A 20,482-nucleotide genomic window follows, 5' to 3' on the forward strand; every position below is an offset into this window, starting at 1 on the left:
GTCATGGTTCTGTACATGTCAATGCAATGAAGCACCTGCATTACCGAAAAATCTCCACACAATGGATTCCACATCAGTTGACGGAGGAACAAAAAAAAAAAGCAGAATGGCTGCTTCACTGGGTCACTTGCAACGATACCACGAGAAAGAGTATGCATTTCTATCTCGTATTGTCACTGAGGATGAATCGTGGTGTCACCATTTTGAACCGGAGAGCAAATGGTAGAACCAACAATGGAAACACATGGATTCTCCCCCACTGAAAAAGTTCAAAGCAATACACACAAGTTCAATTCTAGGGTCCTCTGCTTGTTGAATTTCTCGAGCATGGCGACACAATCAATGCACAGTGTTATGAAAAACTTTACAGAAACCGAAACGCACCATTAAGTCAATGCCCTGGAATGCTATCAAATGGCATTATCCTTTTTCATGATAATGCCCACCCACATACTGCCAACTCCGTGAGAAATACGATTCAGAGATTTGGTTGAGAAATGCTTCAACACTCTCGCTATAAGCCCAGTTCCCTTCCCATGCGATTTTAACATTTTTGGAGAGTTAAAGAAAGACATTCGTGGACTTAGTTTTGCATTGGACGAAGACATGTGTGACTGGGAAAGAAATGGTTCGGTAGACAGCTCACAAGCTTTTTAAAGAATGAGATTGATTGTCTTTTCTCGCAGTGGGATAAATGCGTGTGTGTTTGTATCTAATGCTCTGGATTTAACAATGAAGTCATTATAAATGTATAAACAGGTTTGGAGATTACTTTTGAGCAGGGTTTAGCCACAGTTGCATTTGTCGTGTTTTGCTACTCAACTTCTAAAAATGCAACAAACTTTCAATGTAAATGTGCAAAATTCCGACAACCAGATTGGACTTCAGAAACGAAGATGGTAATGGAGAAAATGAAATCAAAGATGTGTTTGAACTAATCTGAATTTAAATGAAATGCTAATGGCATGGGCAATGTTCAAAAAGGTATTAAGCAATAGATGTTCAGAAATGGATTTCAAAGAGTTGGTGTAATTCATGTAAGTTAAGTGAACAATTTCTTCTAACTGAGCTATATAATTCCATCGCATACTGTAAATTGTGAGGATTTAGTTGCATGAATCTTGTAAAAACTGAAATTAGAAACCGTCTTTCAGTAAAAAGAGTTAGCACTCTGCTAACAATAAATTTTTAAGGACCTACTCTAAAAGAATTTTAATGTTTAGAGTGCCCATAAAATAACGTATCTTAATGTTATGTAAATTCAGCAGTAATGGATTCTAAACATATCTATGTCTAATGCTTTACTTACTTACTTATTGGCTTTTAAGGAACCTGGAGGTTCATTGCCGCCCTCACATAAGCCCGCCATTGATCCCTATCCTGAGCAAGATTAATGATTTACTTACATAAGTATATTTAGAGTGTGGTAAGATGGTTTGAAAGTAATAAATCTTCAAGAAACAAATTACATAACTTTTTGTTTCTCCGTACTTTATTAATTTTATCTTTCTGTGCAATTATTTATAATAATGCACAAACTTTTCGCAATTTGCACAACTATAATTTTTCGTTTCTGCATGTTTGCGACAATTATTTATTTTCTAGCTTAAACCCTACTTTTGAGGTAATAAATGTCCTATTACATTTTTTGGTATCTCACCTGTTTTCATTTGACTGCCCCTTATATTTTATCTCCAAACATAAATACATTGTTTGTTACTTTCTGTCATCTCTAACCGAAACTTACACTGCACTGTGTACATTTAACTGCACCATACATATAACTCACCCAGGATTGCAAACACATCTGAAAGTGTCACCCTCTACCAAACAGGAACTATGTTCACCACACTTTGATCTTCCAGTTCTGCATGGATCTTCATCTAAAATGTAACAATGTAAACAGATATATTAATATATTGTGGAGGGTGGAGGAATCCTAAGATAGGCCTATTTACCGTAACTACAACAACTTTAAGTTAAGTTAAGATTGTTACATATTATTTATATCAATAAGGGGTTCGCAAGTAGAAAAAGTTTGGGAACCACGGCAGTACTGTAAGTAAAATCCATGTGTTCAGATTGCATCATTGTCCGAGATATGATGAAAAAAATGTTCAGTTAGGCAGTTATGAGTCGCATTATCACAATTTGGTGTTATGGCTGTTACATTATATACAAGTATGAGTTACATTTGTTATGTACCGGATCTGGTAAAGTATTTTTTGGTAGAAATAGCTGTATGGTTTTATAAGCAAGTTGTTGATCAAGTGCAGTATCTTCTGCCTAGAATAGTGGTAACCTACGATAATAAGATTACATACAATATATCAGACATTTTTTAGAAATTACGTAAATCTATAAGTCCATCTTTTTCATTATCATTTAGGAGTACGAGAAGAGAACTTTTGAACAGCTATTGTATGGAAAATTACAAGAAGAGACATAGCCAAGAACAGTTTTTTTTACTGGACGTTACCTGGAAGAAGGCAAAAGAAGCTACCAATACGACCCTGCAGAGACATTAAACCTTAAGCAAAATCATATTAGGTACGGTATGCATAAAGAACTTACCTCCAAGAGGTGTAACTTTATTTGTCATGGCATAGCGGATTATCTTCTCATGAGCTTCATAGCTAATGAAATTCCTGGTAACCTTAAGACGAAATGTCGAGATATTTTTTGGGGAAAACTGGCATTCATTATAACGAATTACTTGTTCTATACTGAAAGGATTATCAACAGGTGTTCCATCCAACTGGAACTTTAAAGATGACTGTGATAAGATTAGACCTGGAAAAGAGAAGTGAAAATAGATCTGAGTCAGAAATAGAATGTTACATAAACAGGCTAATTACAGTTCGTTTCTAATTACTTTGCTTATTTTTTTCTAACTATTTTTCATTAGTCAGTAGGCCTATTCTTTTGAGTTCGATATATTTCAAGATCTCAGATATCATAATGGGCTACACTGCATAAGCAGATACACTGTGTGTGTCTAATTAACTTTTGCAACACCTTTTCTTTAATTTTATTAGTTTTCAATCTATTTTGCACCTTCCGAATATTTAGTAAATGAGTAATCACTAGAGACGAGAATTCCATGCAAATGCATGTTTTTATAGGAACTTAGGACATAGCTTAGACTTAGTACTGATCCATTTCATTACTTTCCGGTTCCAAATATGTGTACTTCTTCCGTGCATATTTGCATGTTTTGGCCTTTTTGGGTTAAAAACATGCATAATGCATATTTGAACAATTTTTAGCGTAATAATGCATATAATATACATTATATTGAGTTCAAATTTAATGGTTTTGAGTGGACACCTCAGTTTCTTGATTTTTATGTTCCTTATTTTAACTTCAGGAATCAGGACTGAAGAAGAAAAAGAAAAAAAAAAAACGAAATAACAGAAAAATTAAGTAAAATGTTAAGATTTTCAAATTAATATGTTAGAGAACCTTTCCCTGGACGGAAGTTCACTTTTACAACATTTTATCGAAGATCCTCTACAGACTACGTGTCATAAATGATTTATTACGTTTGATATTTTAAGAATAGAGAGGAAATATAGCAGATTCAAGGAAACTGCCGACAAATAATTTAGGTCAAAAGCACTCTCTTTCAGGGAGGTTGTAAATTCTCTCCCTTTTCCAGTACTAATAACAATTTAGTTTCTTCTAAAATTGGAATCATTGCTAAACTGTCTTTGCAGTGTGTGAACCTCGTAAGTGGTTAATGTGTTTGTTTATTCTGTTTGCGTGTGTTAATGTGGTTCTAATATGTTTCCAATTAAAGTTTTCTCCAATCGGATAAAATGTACTAAACAATTTCAAGTCGACCAGTATATCGTACCTGCTTCACTTATTGCAAGAATGCAAAAAAGTTAAGAATCTGCAAAGAATTCCATAGATCCCTAAGTTATGCTGCAGGAAAGTGGGTGTAATGGCAAAAAGCAAACTGGACAGGGTCATAAATGCGAACCCGGATTACAGATTATTTCGTTCAGTGAAGGTTATTTATGGCGAAAACTTGAATGAAGAATTTGATCTGATACAGTCGCAAATATGTTCATTCAAGTTTGCACCCATAACCATTTGCGATTTAGAGATGTCAGTCTCTGCTTACAAAAACATATTGACTGACAAGTGCAGGAACCTCACAGAAACCAATTTAGAAATGTTGTTAGGTTATTAATTATGCAAAAAAAAAAAAAAAAAAAAAAAGTGAAGTGAAATAAGACATTTGGAACAAAAATGTAAGTGCATATTTTAATGTATTTTTTGCTTGATCGTGCATATTTCATAGTTTCATAGCGCATGAATGCATGCATATTTTGGGATTTTATAGTGCATGAAATTCTCGTCTCTAGTAATCACATACTCCAACCTCACCTCATCTAATCTAACATAATGTTAACATAAGTTTTTCATTGAATACTTCAGTAAATGTTCAGCACAACATTGCCACTTTGTAGCAACACCATATTTAAAATATACGCTTTTTACGAAAACACTCACCTTCGCCACTTCATAACAACCGCCGTATTGTATTTTTGGTCCAGGGAAAATACAATGCGGCACTGCTACGAAGTTGCGATTATGTGCTGAACATTTAATAATATCGTCATCGTAATATCGTTATTTAGAATTTTATTTTTTGCGATAACAATTATACAAAGTTACAAAATGCTACTAGACTACAAATTTGAAATATACAGTAGGCCCTATATTATATATATCTGTTTCTTCATTCTTGGATACACTCTTTTAACACTTGTATAATCACTGATGAATGTTACTGAACAAATAATAACTGCTTCATTGGGTTAATATTATAAATTCTAATGGTAAATTACCTGACTGTCTAGTTTCGAGGTTGTTTACGTCTGAAGCCTCTTTGTTGGAGATATTGGAGACACAAAAAGAAATTTAAAACTAGAACTAACTAGCTTGTTAACGTAAGTTAACTGTTAAAACAGAGCGGTGATTTTACCAATGGTCTAGTGTCGCCCAGTGCAGAAGTGCTTGGAAGGATATAGTACACAAATTTAAAAAATGACAAAAAACAGTGAAATATGTAATGTGGACTAGAAGCAAACTCAAATAGACTGTACAATCACCTCACTTACGTAGAGTTGCTCACCACATGATATATATATATGTTGTTGTTGTTTTCTAATGCCAGGCATTTGACAATAAGTCATTTGACCTCTTGCACTCCAATATTTTTCAAAGATATTATCATGACCAGCCAATGAAGCACAGATTTTGAGGTGCTCCGAATCCATTTCTTGGTTTGAGTTGCACAATGGGCAGTTAGGGGACTGATATATTCCAATTCTATGCAGGTGTTTAGCCAAACAATCATGGCCTGTTGCCAATCTAAATGCAGCTACAGACGATTTTCGTGGTAAATCGGGAATTAACTGTGGATTTTGATGCAGAGAGTTCCATTTTTTCCCTTGGGATTGTGTTATCAAATTTTGTTTGTTGAAGTCTTAAGTATGTAGATTTAATAAATCTCTTCACAGAGTAATACGTAGATTTAGTAACAGGTCTGTAAGTAGCAGTGCTGCCCTTCTTTGCTAAAGCATCCGCATTCTCGTTTCCCAGGATTCCACAATGGGATGGTATCCATTGGAATACAATTCTTTTATTGAGTGATATTAATTGAGAGAGCATTTTAGTTATTTCTGCTGTTTGAGATGAAGCTGTGTATTTAGAGACGATTGATAGAATAGCTGCTTTGGAGTCTGACAATATAACTGCATTCTTAAATTTATTGATGTGGCATAGAAGATTCCTGAGACATTCACTTATTGCAATGATTTCACCATCAAAACTTGTTGTTCCATATCCAAGAGATATATATATAAGTGAGCTTTCCCCCTTTTTTAGGAGGCCCAACACCTCTATGGAAGAAAAAAAAACACACACAAAAAACGCACGCACGCACACACTCGTTATGAGATAATAGAAAAAATAATACACGAAAACTTCCCCGTCCATTTACTTATTTATAAGCAACGTTACTTACCAGGGGAAGTGGAAGTGTATTGTTCCTCGTAATCTGCAATTTGGATCCTCTTGCCAATAGCAATAGTTGGAAGTGTGCCTCGAATTTCCGTGTCCATTCGAAGTTGGTCAAATACATCAAGTCCATAGTAATGCTGACGAATTGTTACCTTATGTCCACTTTGTGGAAATGTAATATCAGCCGTATGGTTAAAAACACCTCCTGCAATCATTTATTCAGCAATGATTTAAAAAAAAGATTTGTACGCAATTGTTTAAATGAGGAGACACTTTGATGATGATGATAATGATGATGATGATGATGATGATGATGATGATGATAAAATAGAAATAACTGGTGATGGTGATGATGATGGTGGAATTTTCATTCCTATCAGTTTGATTTAAAATATACTTTACCAGTAAGTTCGTAGCCATTCACTGCCTTGCTAACAGGTCGTGCAAACAGCCAACCAATTACCCCACCTAAGAGGCTAAGAGGTTGCATGTCATAGCCAATGTCTGTAGATACATGAGACAAGGCAGTGTAAGTTCTCCCATCCGAAGTTACTACGTAAGATTGAAGATCTAGCTGTGATAAGTCATGTCCATTCAATGAACCTGTAATCTTTCCATTCACTCTTAGTGGTATATCTGTAAAGAAATGGTTTCAGAAATACATGAGCCAACCTTGGAGTGGTAATGAAAATAAATGTCTCCTGTTTCATGAAAATAATGTTTCCTGTTTCAAGTAGAGACTGAGTTAATGATACTGTAAATTGTATTTAATCACTTTTACAGTAATGTAAGTAGGAAAAGATGTTTTATCTGGAAAAGGACGTGCAGAGTGGGGGAAAAAACCAGTAGAGGTGCTGCACACAAGAAGTGTTCATTAGTAGAGGCCGTATTCTGGCCCAGGGCATATGGAGATAAGGTTAGTTGTTCATAGACTATATTGACGTGACATTATGTTTGGCACACGCTTCAGGTACTATCAGGGAACACTTGTATCTTGTTCGTGCTGCAGTTTATGTTCTATTTATGATTCAAAACTAGACCTCGCAGACTATTCACAATGCATTATAGTGATAAAGACTGATACTACGATAACCTTTCCTACAATTTAAGTTAATTATTCATTTATTTTTACAGGCAGAATTAAGGCCATAACGCAACCAGTATAAAAATACATAGCAAATATAAAGAATAGCAATACCGAAAACATAATAATAATAATAATAATAATAATAATAATAATAATAATAATAATAATAATAATAATACCAGTAACAATTATAATAACAGTAAGAGAAAATGCAGATGTGTTTAGTTACATTTAATTCTAAGTGTTAAACAATTATTACAATTTTGTGTTAAGATAATTTGGACAAAATCATGATTAACATAATGGAGAAAAACTGACATATCAAAAAATAAAAATCATAGTCAACAAAAGTAATATTTGAAGAAAAATATTATTCTAGAGACAAAAAACAGTCTTTTTGACAATCGGCTTTTGAAAGTAGACAATGCATAACAGCCCCTTTACACTATATACAATATATATATATATATATATATATATATATATATATATATATATATATATATATATATATATATATGCAATTTTTACTATTTACATTTCATAAAGAATGTAGGCTTACATTAATCAAACATATTTACACTATTATACACTATTGCTAAATGACAGCTGTGAGCAATATGGGACGAAGATAAATGCAAATAAGACGAAGAGCATGGTCATAGGAAGAAAAATATGGAAGATAAACTTGAGAATTCTAAATGAGGCAATAGAGCAAGTGGACAGCTTCAAATACTTATTAGCAGTAACATGAGTTGCTGCCAGGAAGTCAAAAGGAGGATAGCAATAGCCAAGGAAGCTTTTAAAAGAAAAAAAAAAAAAAAATCTGCGGACCTCTGGAAAAAGAGCTAAGGAAGAGACTAGTGAAGTGCTTTGTATGGAGTGTGGCATTGTACGGGGCAGAAATCTGGACTTACGACAAAGCGAATAGAAGCATTTGAAATGTAGATATGGAGAAAAATGGAACATGCGAAGTGGACAGACAGAATAAGAAATGAAGCTGTGTTGGAAAGAGTGGGTGAAGAAAGAATGGTGCTGAAACTGATCAGGAAGAAGAAAAGGAATTGGTTGGGTCACTGGCTGAGAAGAAACTGTCTACTGAAGGATGCACTGGAAGAAATGGTGAATGGGAGAAGTGTTCGGGGTAGAAGAAGATATTGGACGATAGAAGACATTAAAATACTGGTTTATGGATCATATGAGGAAACAAAGAGGAAGGCAGAAAACAGGAAAGACTGGAGAATTCTGGATTTGCAGTGAAAGACCTTCCCTTGGGCAGAACACTAAATGAATGAATGGATACACTATTTACAAAATAAGTAGGCTATAGTATTATTAAATAAAATAACCTGTATTACAATTCACAACAGTATATATAATAGTGTAAATAATGTTTGATCAATGTAGACCTACATTCTTTATGACAGCGTATTCTAGTGTACATAGTGTAAATAATTAAAATTGTAAATATTAGTATAATTGTCAAAGTGGTCTATGTTTTGTTCTGACCAAACAAGATTCACATGAGCAGTCAGTCAAGTACTTTGCTTCTAGATGCACGCACATCGTCTACTTAAAAACTCCCGTAATACTTAATCTTGTAGCATCGTGGGACAAAGTAGGTCCCTATTCATTAGTATTCCTGATCCAAGTTAATATCGACTTGAATTATTATTATCTTACAAGGACTTTGGTTGGGAAATAAAGGACATACGATACACAAATGGCATTGTAAATCCTGTAATCATAACAGCATTCAGCTTGTTTGTCTAGGTTTTGAATAAACTTACTATCTACCAAGAACAAATTTTATAAAATATCATGTCTTATACATCTCGGATGACACATGGATGCATCAGAGGAATGTAGGAAGCAGATCATGTATTTTCTGACATAGTAAGTATGGGTAGTACCACCAAAATTTTACCCACTTTCCTTCAAGATAAGTACATATGCAATAGGCCTAACCAATTTCATTTAATTTCAATTTCAAATATGTAGTTAAATGTTTTAATGAGATTCAATTTAAAGTTTTGTATCTACATTTATAATAAAATTGATATTTTTCTCTTAAGGACTTTGGAAATTCACGTGAACACCTGTCGTTATTTATCTCCAGAAATTGAAGAATGCATAATTTACATAGGCTCGAGCTTCCTAATATGTCTCCTAAACAACCAAGAATCAAAATCTTAAGAAGATAGTTCAGGGAAAGAGAATTTCATAACCGGAGTTCCTTACCTCATAAAGGTAAGGACATCATCTTATATAGGGATTTCATCTCTATAATAAATGGGTAGTATTTGGCATTGGAAACTAACAGACCAGAATCCACTTCTATACAAGAAAGAGAAGTATTTTCGTATAACTTTTCTTTAAATAAAATAAAGTTTTTTACTTGTTTTTTTACCTTCTTTCAAACAGTTCAATCCATTTCCATAATAGCCACGCTGGCAGACGCAGCAAAAGCCTCCACTTTGGTAGTCAACACAGTTTGCTTTACTGTGACAAGTTGTAGCACCAATGGAACAGGAGTCAGTTGTGGAAGATTCACCTACAAATACAAATTACGATTTTAATTTGCATTTAACAAACCGACAATATTTATAGAGTGGGCAAAAGTCACTATCCACTGTTTATTGTTTTTAATATTATTTTCCTTCTGTTTTGATACATCACAGAAGACCATCTGCGATAAATAAATACACCTGTCCGTATAGTATATGATCCGAATCAATTTCTTCAGAAGTTTTTCCAATGGCTGTTTTCAAATGCTAACTTCGTTGAAATCAGTGTCGACTTTTGGCCTATTTTGTATAGAGGAGAATTCTTTAAAAACGCCACTTGGCTTGAAAAATATGTTCCTGGATGAGACCTCTCTTTGTCGTTTTTAAACTCTCATTGACTGTAGTAACAACAAATATTACGTAGCTATTAGTACTTACTACTTTGAAAGCACATAAATGTCCTACTAATTGGTTGCACCTATTTATGAACATCTCAACCACTATAGACAAAAATGGCTTAACCATGTCCAGATTCCCAAGACAAATTCTCTGCTATATACCATATGGAAGACGATCTTTGGGACACCCCCTGAAAAGATGGATGGAGACTGTAACAAGCCACTAGGCCTAATACCTGCAAGGATGATGATGATGATGATGACTACTTTGAAAAACTGAATAAATGCAATCATCGTGTGATTGTGTTGTGATAATGAGATGTAGTCTTCAATAATAAATTTTTATTTGTGAGATACGGTATTCAAACAGTGGTCTTTGTGAAGAAAGTGTTCATAGAAAATTCTAAGATGAATGTTGTGTGCTCCTCTACACATAGCCTAGGATATTTTATACTTATTAGTGATGACATAACTTTGGATGATGATGATGATGATGACGATGATGATGATAATGATGATGATGATAATAATAATAATAATAATAATAATAATAATAATAATAATAATAATAATAATAATAATAATAATAAATTAATGATACATTTTAAATTATTATTCTTAATAGGGGAAAACACTATTGTCAAACTTCTCGCACACTCTTATCATAAAAGGTCGTCTCTAGAATATAATAGGCTACTGTACTTACACTTCTTGGTTTCCCTATCATTAAATTTACATTAAAATATATGATAAAGCAAATTAATATTGATTTCTTGTGATTTTCTATATTAAAAATATTAAATATAGCCCTGTATTTAATTTTCCCCAAAATAAAAACAGTGACGGCCTGTGAGTTCTAGGCTAGGTGGGGCCAGATTAAAAATAAACTCATGTCTTATTCTATGTCTCTACAGGCGTCTCTCGATATTCTGTTATAGTTCATATTATCAATTGTTGGACTAGAAAAAATACTTAAGAATAAAATGTGCAATACGGTAATTAAAATATTTCTACACAATAATTAGTATTAATAAAACAATAATCAACTTAAACAAATCAACAAACTTACAGTGGCCGATTATTTGTACAGGTGTGCTGCTTTTCTATTCTTTTGGTGCGTAAAGTTATCAATAATTTTCGAATTATAGTTCCTTATTTTGTGAATGTAGTCTTTGTGAATAGAAAGAACAGCCAGTGAATTTAATCTTTCTTGTGTCATAGTGTTTCTCAAAAAAGGTTTTATGCACTTAAGGGTGCTGAAACAACGCTCTACTTCGGCAGTAGCCATAGGCTCACAAGAACTATTTCCAACAACTTTGTTACTTCCTGGAGTGTGTCTGTAAGGTCATTTTCATGGAGTAACAATATAACGCACTAGAGGTAGGCATGTTCCTGAAAGTGGGATTAGAGTACAATGCATTTAGTTCATTTCTAAGTATTTTCTTATTCAGCATATTGCGTAATAATGGTTTGAAGCTATGACTCAGGGAAATTATCACAATAAATAGGGAATATTTTGGAATAAACTATCTAAAATGCAGAAAAAAAATTCCAAAGTTTGGAATCTGTCACTTATTTGACACATTATGATGTCACACAATTCTTTTGAATTGACACAACACCTAAATTGAAAAATGAGTTCTATTCAGTCAATACTTAACATAAAACACAATAAAATGAATCCTTACAATTTACAGGATTTTTCCTGCTCTCCATAACGGCCACACGACCGACCTGTTCGTAGCATCTTCAAATCTATCTTGAAAACTGTATCTGCAATGACAGAAGAGTTTTGCTGTTTCCTTGGTTCACACACGCCTCTTTCAACACAGTGATTCTTCACACATCGTGGAGGCTTTTTGCTATATTCTATTCTCTGTTTTTAAGTGATATTACAGTTGTAACTTTGGTTTTTAACGTCATATACAAAGTGTTCACTTTTTTATAACATGTTCCATTCGACCTACACGACCTGAAGATGCCAATCAAAATTGGCGAAAACGTTTGTTTTTAAATCTGTGTAAATGTTATTATAACATGTTTTATTGTGTTTTATGTTAAGTATTGACTGAATAGAACTCATTTTTCAATTAACATTGAACTTAACGGAACCAATATGCCTTTGAAATTACAACACCTAAAGTTTTATGTATGCTATAGTGTTGTTAATGTGTGTTGTAAAATTTCCATGTGATTTTACGACAAAAATGCTTTAAATCTGTACACCCCTTATTAGTTCACACAGTCTCGCCCCCAAAAAGCAGAAAATAAAAACAATATAACAATTTTCGTTTCTCACATGCCGTTAACCATTCCTACTTTTCAAACCACTGAGAACAAAATTTTCTGCATTTCTTTCTGTCCTGTTGAATGATATTAATATTTTTAGTAACAATGGTTACTAAAGGAGAAAAATTCGCTCCAGTGTCAGGGATCTAACGCAAGTTCTTGGTTTTACGTACCAAGTGCTCTCTCTCAGTGATTAGAGTGCTTGGTTCGATCCCTGGCACCGGAGCGAATGTTTCTCCTTTAATAACCATTGTTACCATAACAGATAAATTCTGTAGGACCAAAAATTAATCTTTACATAAATATTTTTAGGCTGAAAAGGTCCGAGACTTTAATTGTCAATTTATCTTCTAATTTTAACTGCGAGAATGGAGTTTGAATCAAACGTCTACTGTATTTATTCTTCCAAACACTTTTGCACACTTTATAATATTTTACTTAATGGTGTAATGTTATGCACACTTTGTATACGTATTTATCTACATGAAACGCTGTACATACACTCACATGCACTTTACGTTGAACTTAATGTACCGGTATTATAGAATATCAATTTTAGCACAATACTGCAGACTGAATTGAACAGAAGGGCCGGCCCCAAGTAACGCTAGAAGACTGTGAGGGTGATGGGGGAAAAGGACGAGGAAGAACTGCTAGTGTGTTACAGTCCAACCTTTAGTGCTAAAATGAACTACATACAGGGCGAACTCTCACAGGTTCAGTCAGTCCATTCTCTCGCAGAACTGCGTCAATGCATAATATATATATATTTTTTTGTATTGGAAACGCATTAAGAAAGATGACTTTAATATGAAGTATACTGCACTGCAATGCGTTCTGAAAAATGGGGACTGGGGCTGGGCCCCAATGGCTCTTAAAGAGGAGCCAACTCTGAATAAAAATATTATATCTGCATTCTGCTCCTTACAGTTCTTTCCTGGTAAAAATAATTTAAATTTCTCTCATTGTCCACTGCTTTGGAGTAGTGGTCAGCATGTCTGACTGCAAAAGTAGCGGACACGGGGTCGAATCCTTAGTTGGGACAAGTTGCTTGGTTAATACCTATAATTGGAGAAAAATTCGTTCCAGCACTGGGAATTGAACCCAGGACCTCTCAGCTTTACGCGCTGAGCATTCTTTCCATCTGAGCTATGCCAAGACTCGATTCACGGTGCCTGCCGAACTCTCCTCCTTTTGTATCTTCAATGGCTTACCACCTGCATTTTAGATATATGAGTCATGTATGCAGGAGCTCATATTTAAATCACTTTTTTTTGGTCATTTTCTGTACTGAAACGAATTTTTCTCCAATTATAGGTATCTACATGTTGACTAAGTACATAATTATAGTCATGATTATTCATTGAGGATGGCGAGGCGTCACATACGAATATATATATTGCTTGGTTAAGATTTTATCTGGAATTTTCCCTCAACCAATCAGGAGTAAATGCTGGGTAATTTTTAGCACCGAACTCTGGATCCATTTTGCCGTCATTATCACCTCCATCTTAATTTATCCTGCCTATTTTCATACTCGTATACCCTCCTACCAGGGATAACAGAATCCGATCTAATGAATCACTCAACCTCAGAACAAGATTCTTCATCATAATTGCCTAAAACCAGGCAGAGACGCAAATGGCTATACGTCAATATGCGTGGCATTAGTTTAAAAAAAAATCCATTATTCGTATTTGTTACATTATACAACACTATCGAGAAACAGTTTTGTGTGCGTGCATGCATGTGTTTTAACATAATGCAAAATGAGAAACAAATTCTTAAGTAATACTGGTATTTGAAACATATAGTCATACTGTATTTTTGGTATGCAACAAAAATACTTCACCTACTTCCAACCTCCAAATCTGGTGGCATAACATTTCCGGCACTCCCAGTATGTCCTATATGAAACACCCAAACACCATCAACACCAACATTGGACCACCTGAAAGACATGAAAAGTCATAATGTAATATATCTAAAGCTACTCTTCTACTGTGTGTGCTTTATTCATCAAAACATAGATTCCTTTAAAATAAATTCAACCTATCATGAGTATAACACCAGAACATCCCAAAACAAACATCTGAATTACCACAGGCTTACCAGAAGTCTGAACAGCATATCACATAGAGGCAGCAATTTATATTATTAAACTTCCACAAAAAATCAAAGAACTTAACATAAGAAAATTAAAAAAAGAGGTAAAGAACATTTTATTAACACACATCCATTTTGCACAAATTGATATCTAAATTTAAAATTTTAGTACTTCACGTTCTCTCCTTGATACTGCCCTTGATCATTTTATGTTCCAGGTAACCCAGAATTGAAGACAAGACAGGGAAAATTAAACAGAGGAGAGACTGGATGTAGGGTTGCCATAAGTCCTCACTTTGAGCAGAAAAATGACTGTCCGCAAACAATTTTGAAAATCCATTGGTTTGTCCGCAATTTGTTCATTGAAAGCAAAATTATCACTTTGGAGACAGAAGTCGCACACTTTATCTTCTTTCATGTTGAATGCAGATGTCAGGTAGTATTTATAATCTTTGTTCATATAAGTATACACTTTTTTCTATGTTAAATCGATAGTACAAACTAGGAGGCAGACTTTGTAGTTTACATTTAATCTTCTTTCGGCCAGCAGGCCAGTTCCACCAGCGACAAGTAATGTGATATCTGTTTTCATGCGTGCATCATGTGTGTTCTGCATAAAATATAATCCAAAATCATCGCAAGAGCCACTGGCGTGGCTCAGTCGGTTAAGGCAGTTGTCTGCCGGTCTGAAGTTGTGCTCGGGCGTGGGTTCGATCCCCACTTGGGCTGATTACCTGGTTGGGTTTTTTCCGAGGTTTTTCCCAACCGTAAGGTGAATGCCAGTAATCTATGGCGAATCCTCGGCCTCGTCTCGCTATCACCAATCTCATCAATGCTAAATAACCTAGTACTTGATACAGCGTCGTTACATAACCAACTTAAAAAAAATCATCACAAGCGAAACATTATCTCACTGAAGTTACCCGTTTTCATATTATACAAGTCAGTTGAAAGGTAAATATTTATCATTATGAAATAATATTTAAAACTATTTAAAGTGCGAAAATACAACGCATGCTAAGCCTGATGTTTATAGATTGTATCGGAGGCCTACTAATTTCTTGTGTAATTTTTTCAGATCTGTATTGAAATGTCAAAAAGGAAATGTAATTTTACGGACGAACTTCGGAAAAGATTTCTGTCTTTTCACCTTAGTCGAATGACATGGAAAGCAAAATGTATATCCTGCAATCCTGATACATATGTTTCAGTGGCTAACCATGGTGCTAGAGATTTAGAAATTCAAATCAACTCAGAGAAGCATTCCAGGTGTGTGAGGGGAGCAAATTCGTCAGAAAAAGTGACAAATTATTTTACCAAACAGAATGCAGAAATTGATGATTTGATGTGTAGTGCAGAGGGTGCTCTTGCCTTCCATATTGTCAGACATCATAATAGCTATAATTCTATGATTTGTACATGTGGGTATTTTAAATATGTATTTTCTGATTCGAATATAGCTGCTAAAGTGTCAACTGCAAAAACAAAGACTGAAGCGATAGTTAATTCTGTACTGGCTCCTCATTCTTTGGAAATAGTAATGGAGTCATTACAAAATATCCCGTTCATAGGTACAGTATATCTATAGATGCAAGTAATCACGGTGCTATTGAGTTGTTTCCTATTATGATTCATTATTTTGATTATGAAAATGATGGCCTGATGTAAAAGTTTTAGAACTTGAAAGCAAACCCAATGAAACAGCTGAGACAAAGCAAGTTATGTGAGTGAAGTGTTACACAAATTTGAGCTTCACAATAAATGTGTAGCTTTTGGAGGAGACAACTGCAATACACTGTTTGGAGGTATTAACAGAAGGGACAGAAGTAATGTTTATTCAAATTTGAAAAAACTGATTAAGCCATCATTAAATGGGGTAGGGTGTCCATCCCATATTCTTAACAACTGCATTCAGGATGGGACAGATTTGTTGGACATTGATTTGCAGTCATTAATTTTGAAAGTTTACTACCATTTTTCAGTCTACACTGTTCGTGTTAAATCTTTGAAGGAATTTTGTGACTTCGTTGATGTGGAATACCAACAGTCACTTTACCATAGTAAAACTCGCTGACTCTCTCTGTTCCCAGCAGTTCAGAGACTTATCCAAATGTTCCCTGCCTTATGATCAATCTTTTTGTCAAACAACAAACTCCCTGTTGTTCTGAAGAAGTTTTTCGAAGATCTTTTAAGTGAAGTGTATTTGTATTATGTACAGTCTCTTGTCAGTGTGTTTCATTCCCACTTGAGTGAAATAGAAAGGGAGGACAATCCCTTGATTGATGAAATAAGAATTCTCTCATCAGTGCATGCTACTTTAGAAGAAAGAAAAAACAAAACCTTCATCTCATTAAAAGTGAAAGACACGATCAAGCAATTGGAAAATGATGGCCATGAAGATGAAATTAAACATTTTTATAACAATGTTGAAACACTTTATGAAGTATGCTTGAAGTACTTCAAAATGTGGATTCGACCACTGAATGAATTTTCATGCTTTGAGTGGCTGGATTTTGAAAACATGTAGTGAGAAAGTGTAGAAGCCTCCGTCAGGTTTTTGACTGATAAAGGTGTGCATATAAATGATGCAAAATGTTTTGATCAGTATTGTAATTTGGAGAAATTTGCGGTCACTTACATCAATCAAGTGTCATCACAGAAAAAATGGTTGGATTATATTGAGAACTGTAGAAGTAAGGAACAGTAGCCTATTCAGAAATAGTGAAAATAGCACAGTTTTTCTTTACTATTTCAGCACACAATGCTTCTGTTGAAAGACTTTTTTTCTTTAATTAAAGCTCAGTGGACCAATGAGAGGAATAGACTAAGTGTTGATTCAGTGAGATCAATTGTACTAGTGCAATTTAATTTCAAGCATTTCACATGCTCCCAATTTTACTCATACAGTATTTGCTTAAAAAAAAAAGACATTCTGAAAAAAAATCAGGTCATCTGGAAAATATGCAGAAGTGTAAATGTAATTGTCAGGATTTATAATTGTAGTTGTATTTTTTTGGGGGGGGGGAGAGGGGGAGTTCATTTATATTTATAGGTTAATGTCATATAACAAATTTTGAGCATGTTGTATACTCGTACACAATAATAAAGCACACAATTTCTTGTGATTAGTTACTGAATACTGACATAATTAAATATATACAATGGGTACTGATATCTTTAAAATGTTACGTAATGAAATGACTCATTCAATGTCGAGAGAAGTGTCTTCATTTCATCATTTCAAAATATGGCAACCCTAATTGGATGGAACAGTGGAGACTGAAGATCGAGCTTAGCCTATATATTTAAGAATTTTTTTTGCATGTAATTTAGTATTAAGTTGTTAAGTCTATTCAGAATTAAGTTTATTTGTATTATATTGTATGTTATGTCATTTTTCTTGTGTACTGACGACGCCATGAATGCTTGTAATTCTATCGGCTAATAAAGATTTAATCTAATCTACTACATTATTTTGCTAGATTTTGAAGAAATGTTACCGTACATAACAAATCAAATATATGTTTTGTTGTGCTACAAAAGAAATCAGAATATACTGGTAATGAATTTGAAAATTTCACAAGATGTATGGAAGAATTTATTAATGCAAATTATATACAGATTATGTAAATAGTTACACCTGATTTTGAATGCAATAAGCATTATTTATTTACTCGTTTCAACACTATGATTACTTGAAACGAACCATAACCTTGATGCAGTAATTCTACTCACATTTAACAACAACGTTACGAAATACTTGGGTATGTTTGCATAAATAGAAATAGAGCATAACTATGTACACACCTGGTATTAAATGTCACCAACACTCCTGAAATATTCAGCTGAATAATATCTGTGTATCATCCCAAATTACAGGACTGTCTTTCGGTTCTAATATTGTATCTGTATGCACCCCTAATCCATCACATTTCTACTATACGAATGCTTTCTTCCATTTTCATAAAGTGTAATCACAGTCTAGTATATACAGTCACGAAATTTGAGTTGATGAGGGTACTAGGAACAATAGACTGTGCAGGTACTATTTTGCATTGTCTGTGATGAGGCGATAGTGATCCTAGTAGTTAGCAACTATCTATGGATGCATATTTACTATGTATTGAGTTTCGTGACTGTATATATTAGACAGTGGTGTAACTATCCAACTTCTTCGATTTCTGTTTCTCTCTCTCCCCTTCCCCCTCTTTCTCTCTCTCCCCTCTCTCTTTTTTTTTTTCCTCGTAATAGCCTATGAGACTATATGATCAACTTTCAATTTAACTGCTTAATCATTGTTGTCATTGTTTCCACTGTCACTGCCATCATCGTCATTGTCGTCATAATCCTCAACAGTTACCATTAGGGTTGCCAACTGTTTTTCAAGAAAATGCGGGAGACTAAGCAATCTACAATATTTCACATAGAAAACTGACTAATTATTCAATTCAGTTAGCAGTACTGGAAAACAACTTTATTCTACACTTAGGTAGTTATGCTTCAATTAAGAGTATTTTGAGACGTTTTGTCTCGCATAATAGTTTCAAACAAATTGTAAAAATTCCCTACATGAGCAGTTGAAGTAGACTATGATTTGCAGTTCTGATTTGATTAGATTGTCTTGCTCTTGTTTCGAACATTTGTTCACTTACTGTTCATAAGAGAAGACACTCTCTGCATGTGCTTTGCTGCCTGGTATGCTTACAAAACAACTGACTAGTTTTTTCTGTTTTTAATTTGTAACTCTAACATTGTTTGATTTTAAACTAGTGAGCCCTGAAACTATTTCCGGCAAGTATTACCTTCTACAGAGATCGCATATTTCAGTGCATCTCTGAAGCAACAGAATCAATCATACACATCACCTTCAATCAATGTTAATTAAATGTTTCAAATATATTTTTACACTATGAGAAAATAATGGAGAAAAATTTTCGAAGAGAAGAAAAATACGGAAGTCGGGAGATTATTAAAAATTAGGGCTAAATACAGGAGATCCCGGCAAATACGGGAGGGTTAGCAACCTAGTTACCACTATCATTATTGTTCTCATCACTGTCTTCACCAACATCATCATTGTCATTGTTATCATCATTACCATCATTATCGTCATTGTCATTGTTTTTTTCACTAATGACGGGCATCTGACTTGCATCATTTACCCAGCACCCTTATCTAGTACGAGACAGAGACGTGTCAAAGCTTGTAGTTCTTTCAGCTGCCATGGAGGCATTGGCCTTGATGCACTATAGGACAAGAACCATGTAACAATGTATGATGATTAATGGAGCAATGGTGAAATGTCAGTATAGGAAATAGGAGCACCCCGCGAAAAACCTAACACCAAACACTGTCTTTGTCCACCACAAATACCAGTTGGATCTTCTGGGGTTCGAACCCTGGTTACCAGCGTGGAAAGTCAATGCTCTAGCCATTTGGCTAATGGTGTAACTCATTGTTATTGTCGCCATAGACAAAAAGTCTCAAACTTTGCAATAGGATATAGGAAACTAAAGTAGAGTGAACAAGAATTGATCTCTGATGTTTTCTGGTTGTAAAGCATGTAAAGATTAGGAACAATTTAGTGGTGATATTCGGCTGGTTTGCACCGGTTCGGACGAACCAGTTGTTAAATTATTTCTAGGTAATATTTGCAATTAACACGGACATATACCATATATGTTTAACATAAGTACACATGAGAGAATCGGTTGTTAAACTTTTTGAATAACACCACTGGAACAATGAATCTCCTGCATTTGTTCGTAATATTGCGGAAGTTTGTTTTCTTTCAATGTTAAAAATAAATATTTTCTCGAAATGAATAAACAACTAAAACTACACTCAAGTAAATTCTCATAGTATTTTTCCGACAAGACTGACACATTTTAAAATATGTGTTTGAAAGCTCTGTTGAAGGAATATAGTTTCATATTTCCTACAACAAACAAACAGAAAGACACGTGATCGTCTGGAAATATTTTGTTGAGTGTTAATTGCAGTTTCCTCTGTGACCTAAAAATATTGTTGCATAGCTGTTTAAAGTTAATTGTCCA

At 34.2% G+C, this 20,482-nt stretch overlaps 1 protein-coding gene across 1 annotated transcript in view; it reads right to left on the reverse strand.

The window, feature by feature from the left end:
• Ndg (Nidogen) overlaps window positions 1-20,482 on the reverse strand; it is a 193,337-nt gene that overhangs the window by 56,665 nt on the left and 116,190 nt on the right. The window contains exons 6-11 of the mRNA XM_069830946.1: window positions 14,177-14,271; window positions 9,537-9,680; window positions 6,442-6,675; window positions 6,044-6,244; window positions 2,575-2,793; window positions 1,790-1,883 (exon numbers count right to left, since the gene is read on the reverse strand). Of these exons, the coding sequence (XP_069687047.1) occupies window positions 1,790-1,883; window positions 2,575-2,793; window positions 6,044-6,244; window positions 6,442-6,675; window positions 9,537-9,680; window positions 14,177-14,271 (987 nt within the window). The remainder of the gene's footprint in view (window positions 1-1,789; window positions 1,884-2,574; window positions 2,794-6,043; window positions 6,245-6,441; window positions 6,676-9,536; window positions 9,681-14,176; window positions 14,272-20,482) is intronic.

Source organism: Periplaneta americana, chromosome 7, assembly GCF_040183065.1.
Source record: "Periplaneta americana isolate PAMFEO1 chromosome 7, P.americana_PAMFEO1_priV1, whole genome shotgun sequence".
NCBI classification, from domain to species: domain Eukaryota; kingdom Metazoa; phylum Arthropoda; class Insecta; order Blattodea; family Blattidae; genus Periplaneta; species Periplaneta americana.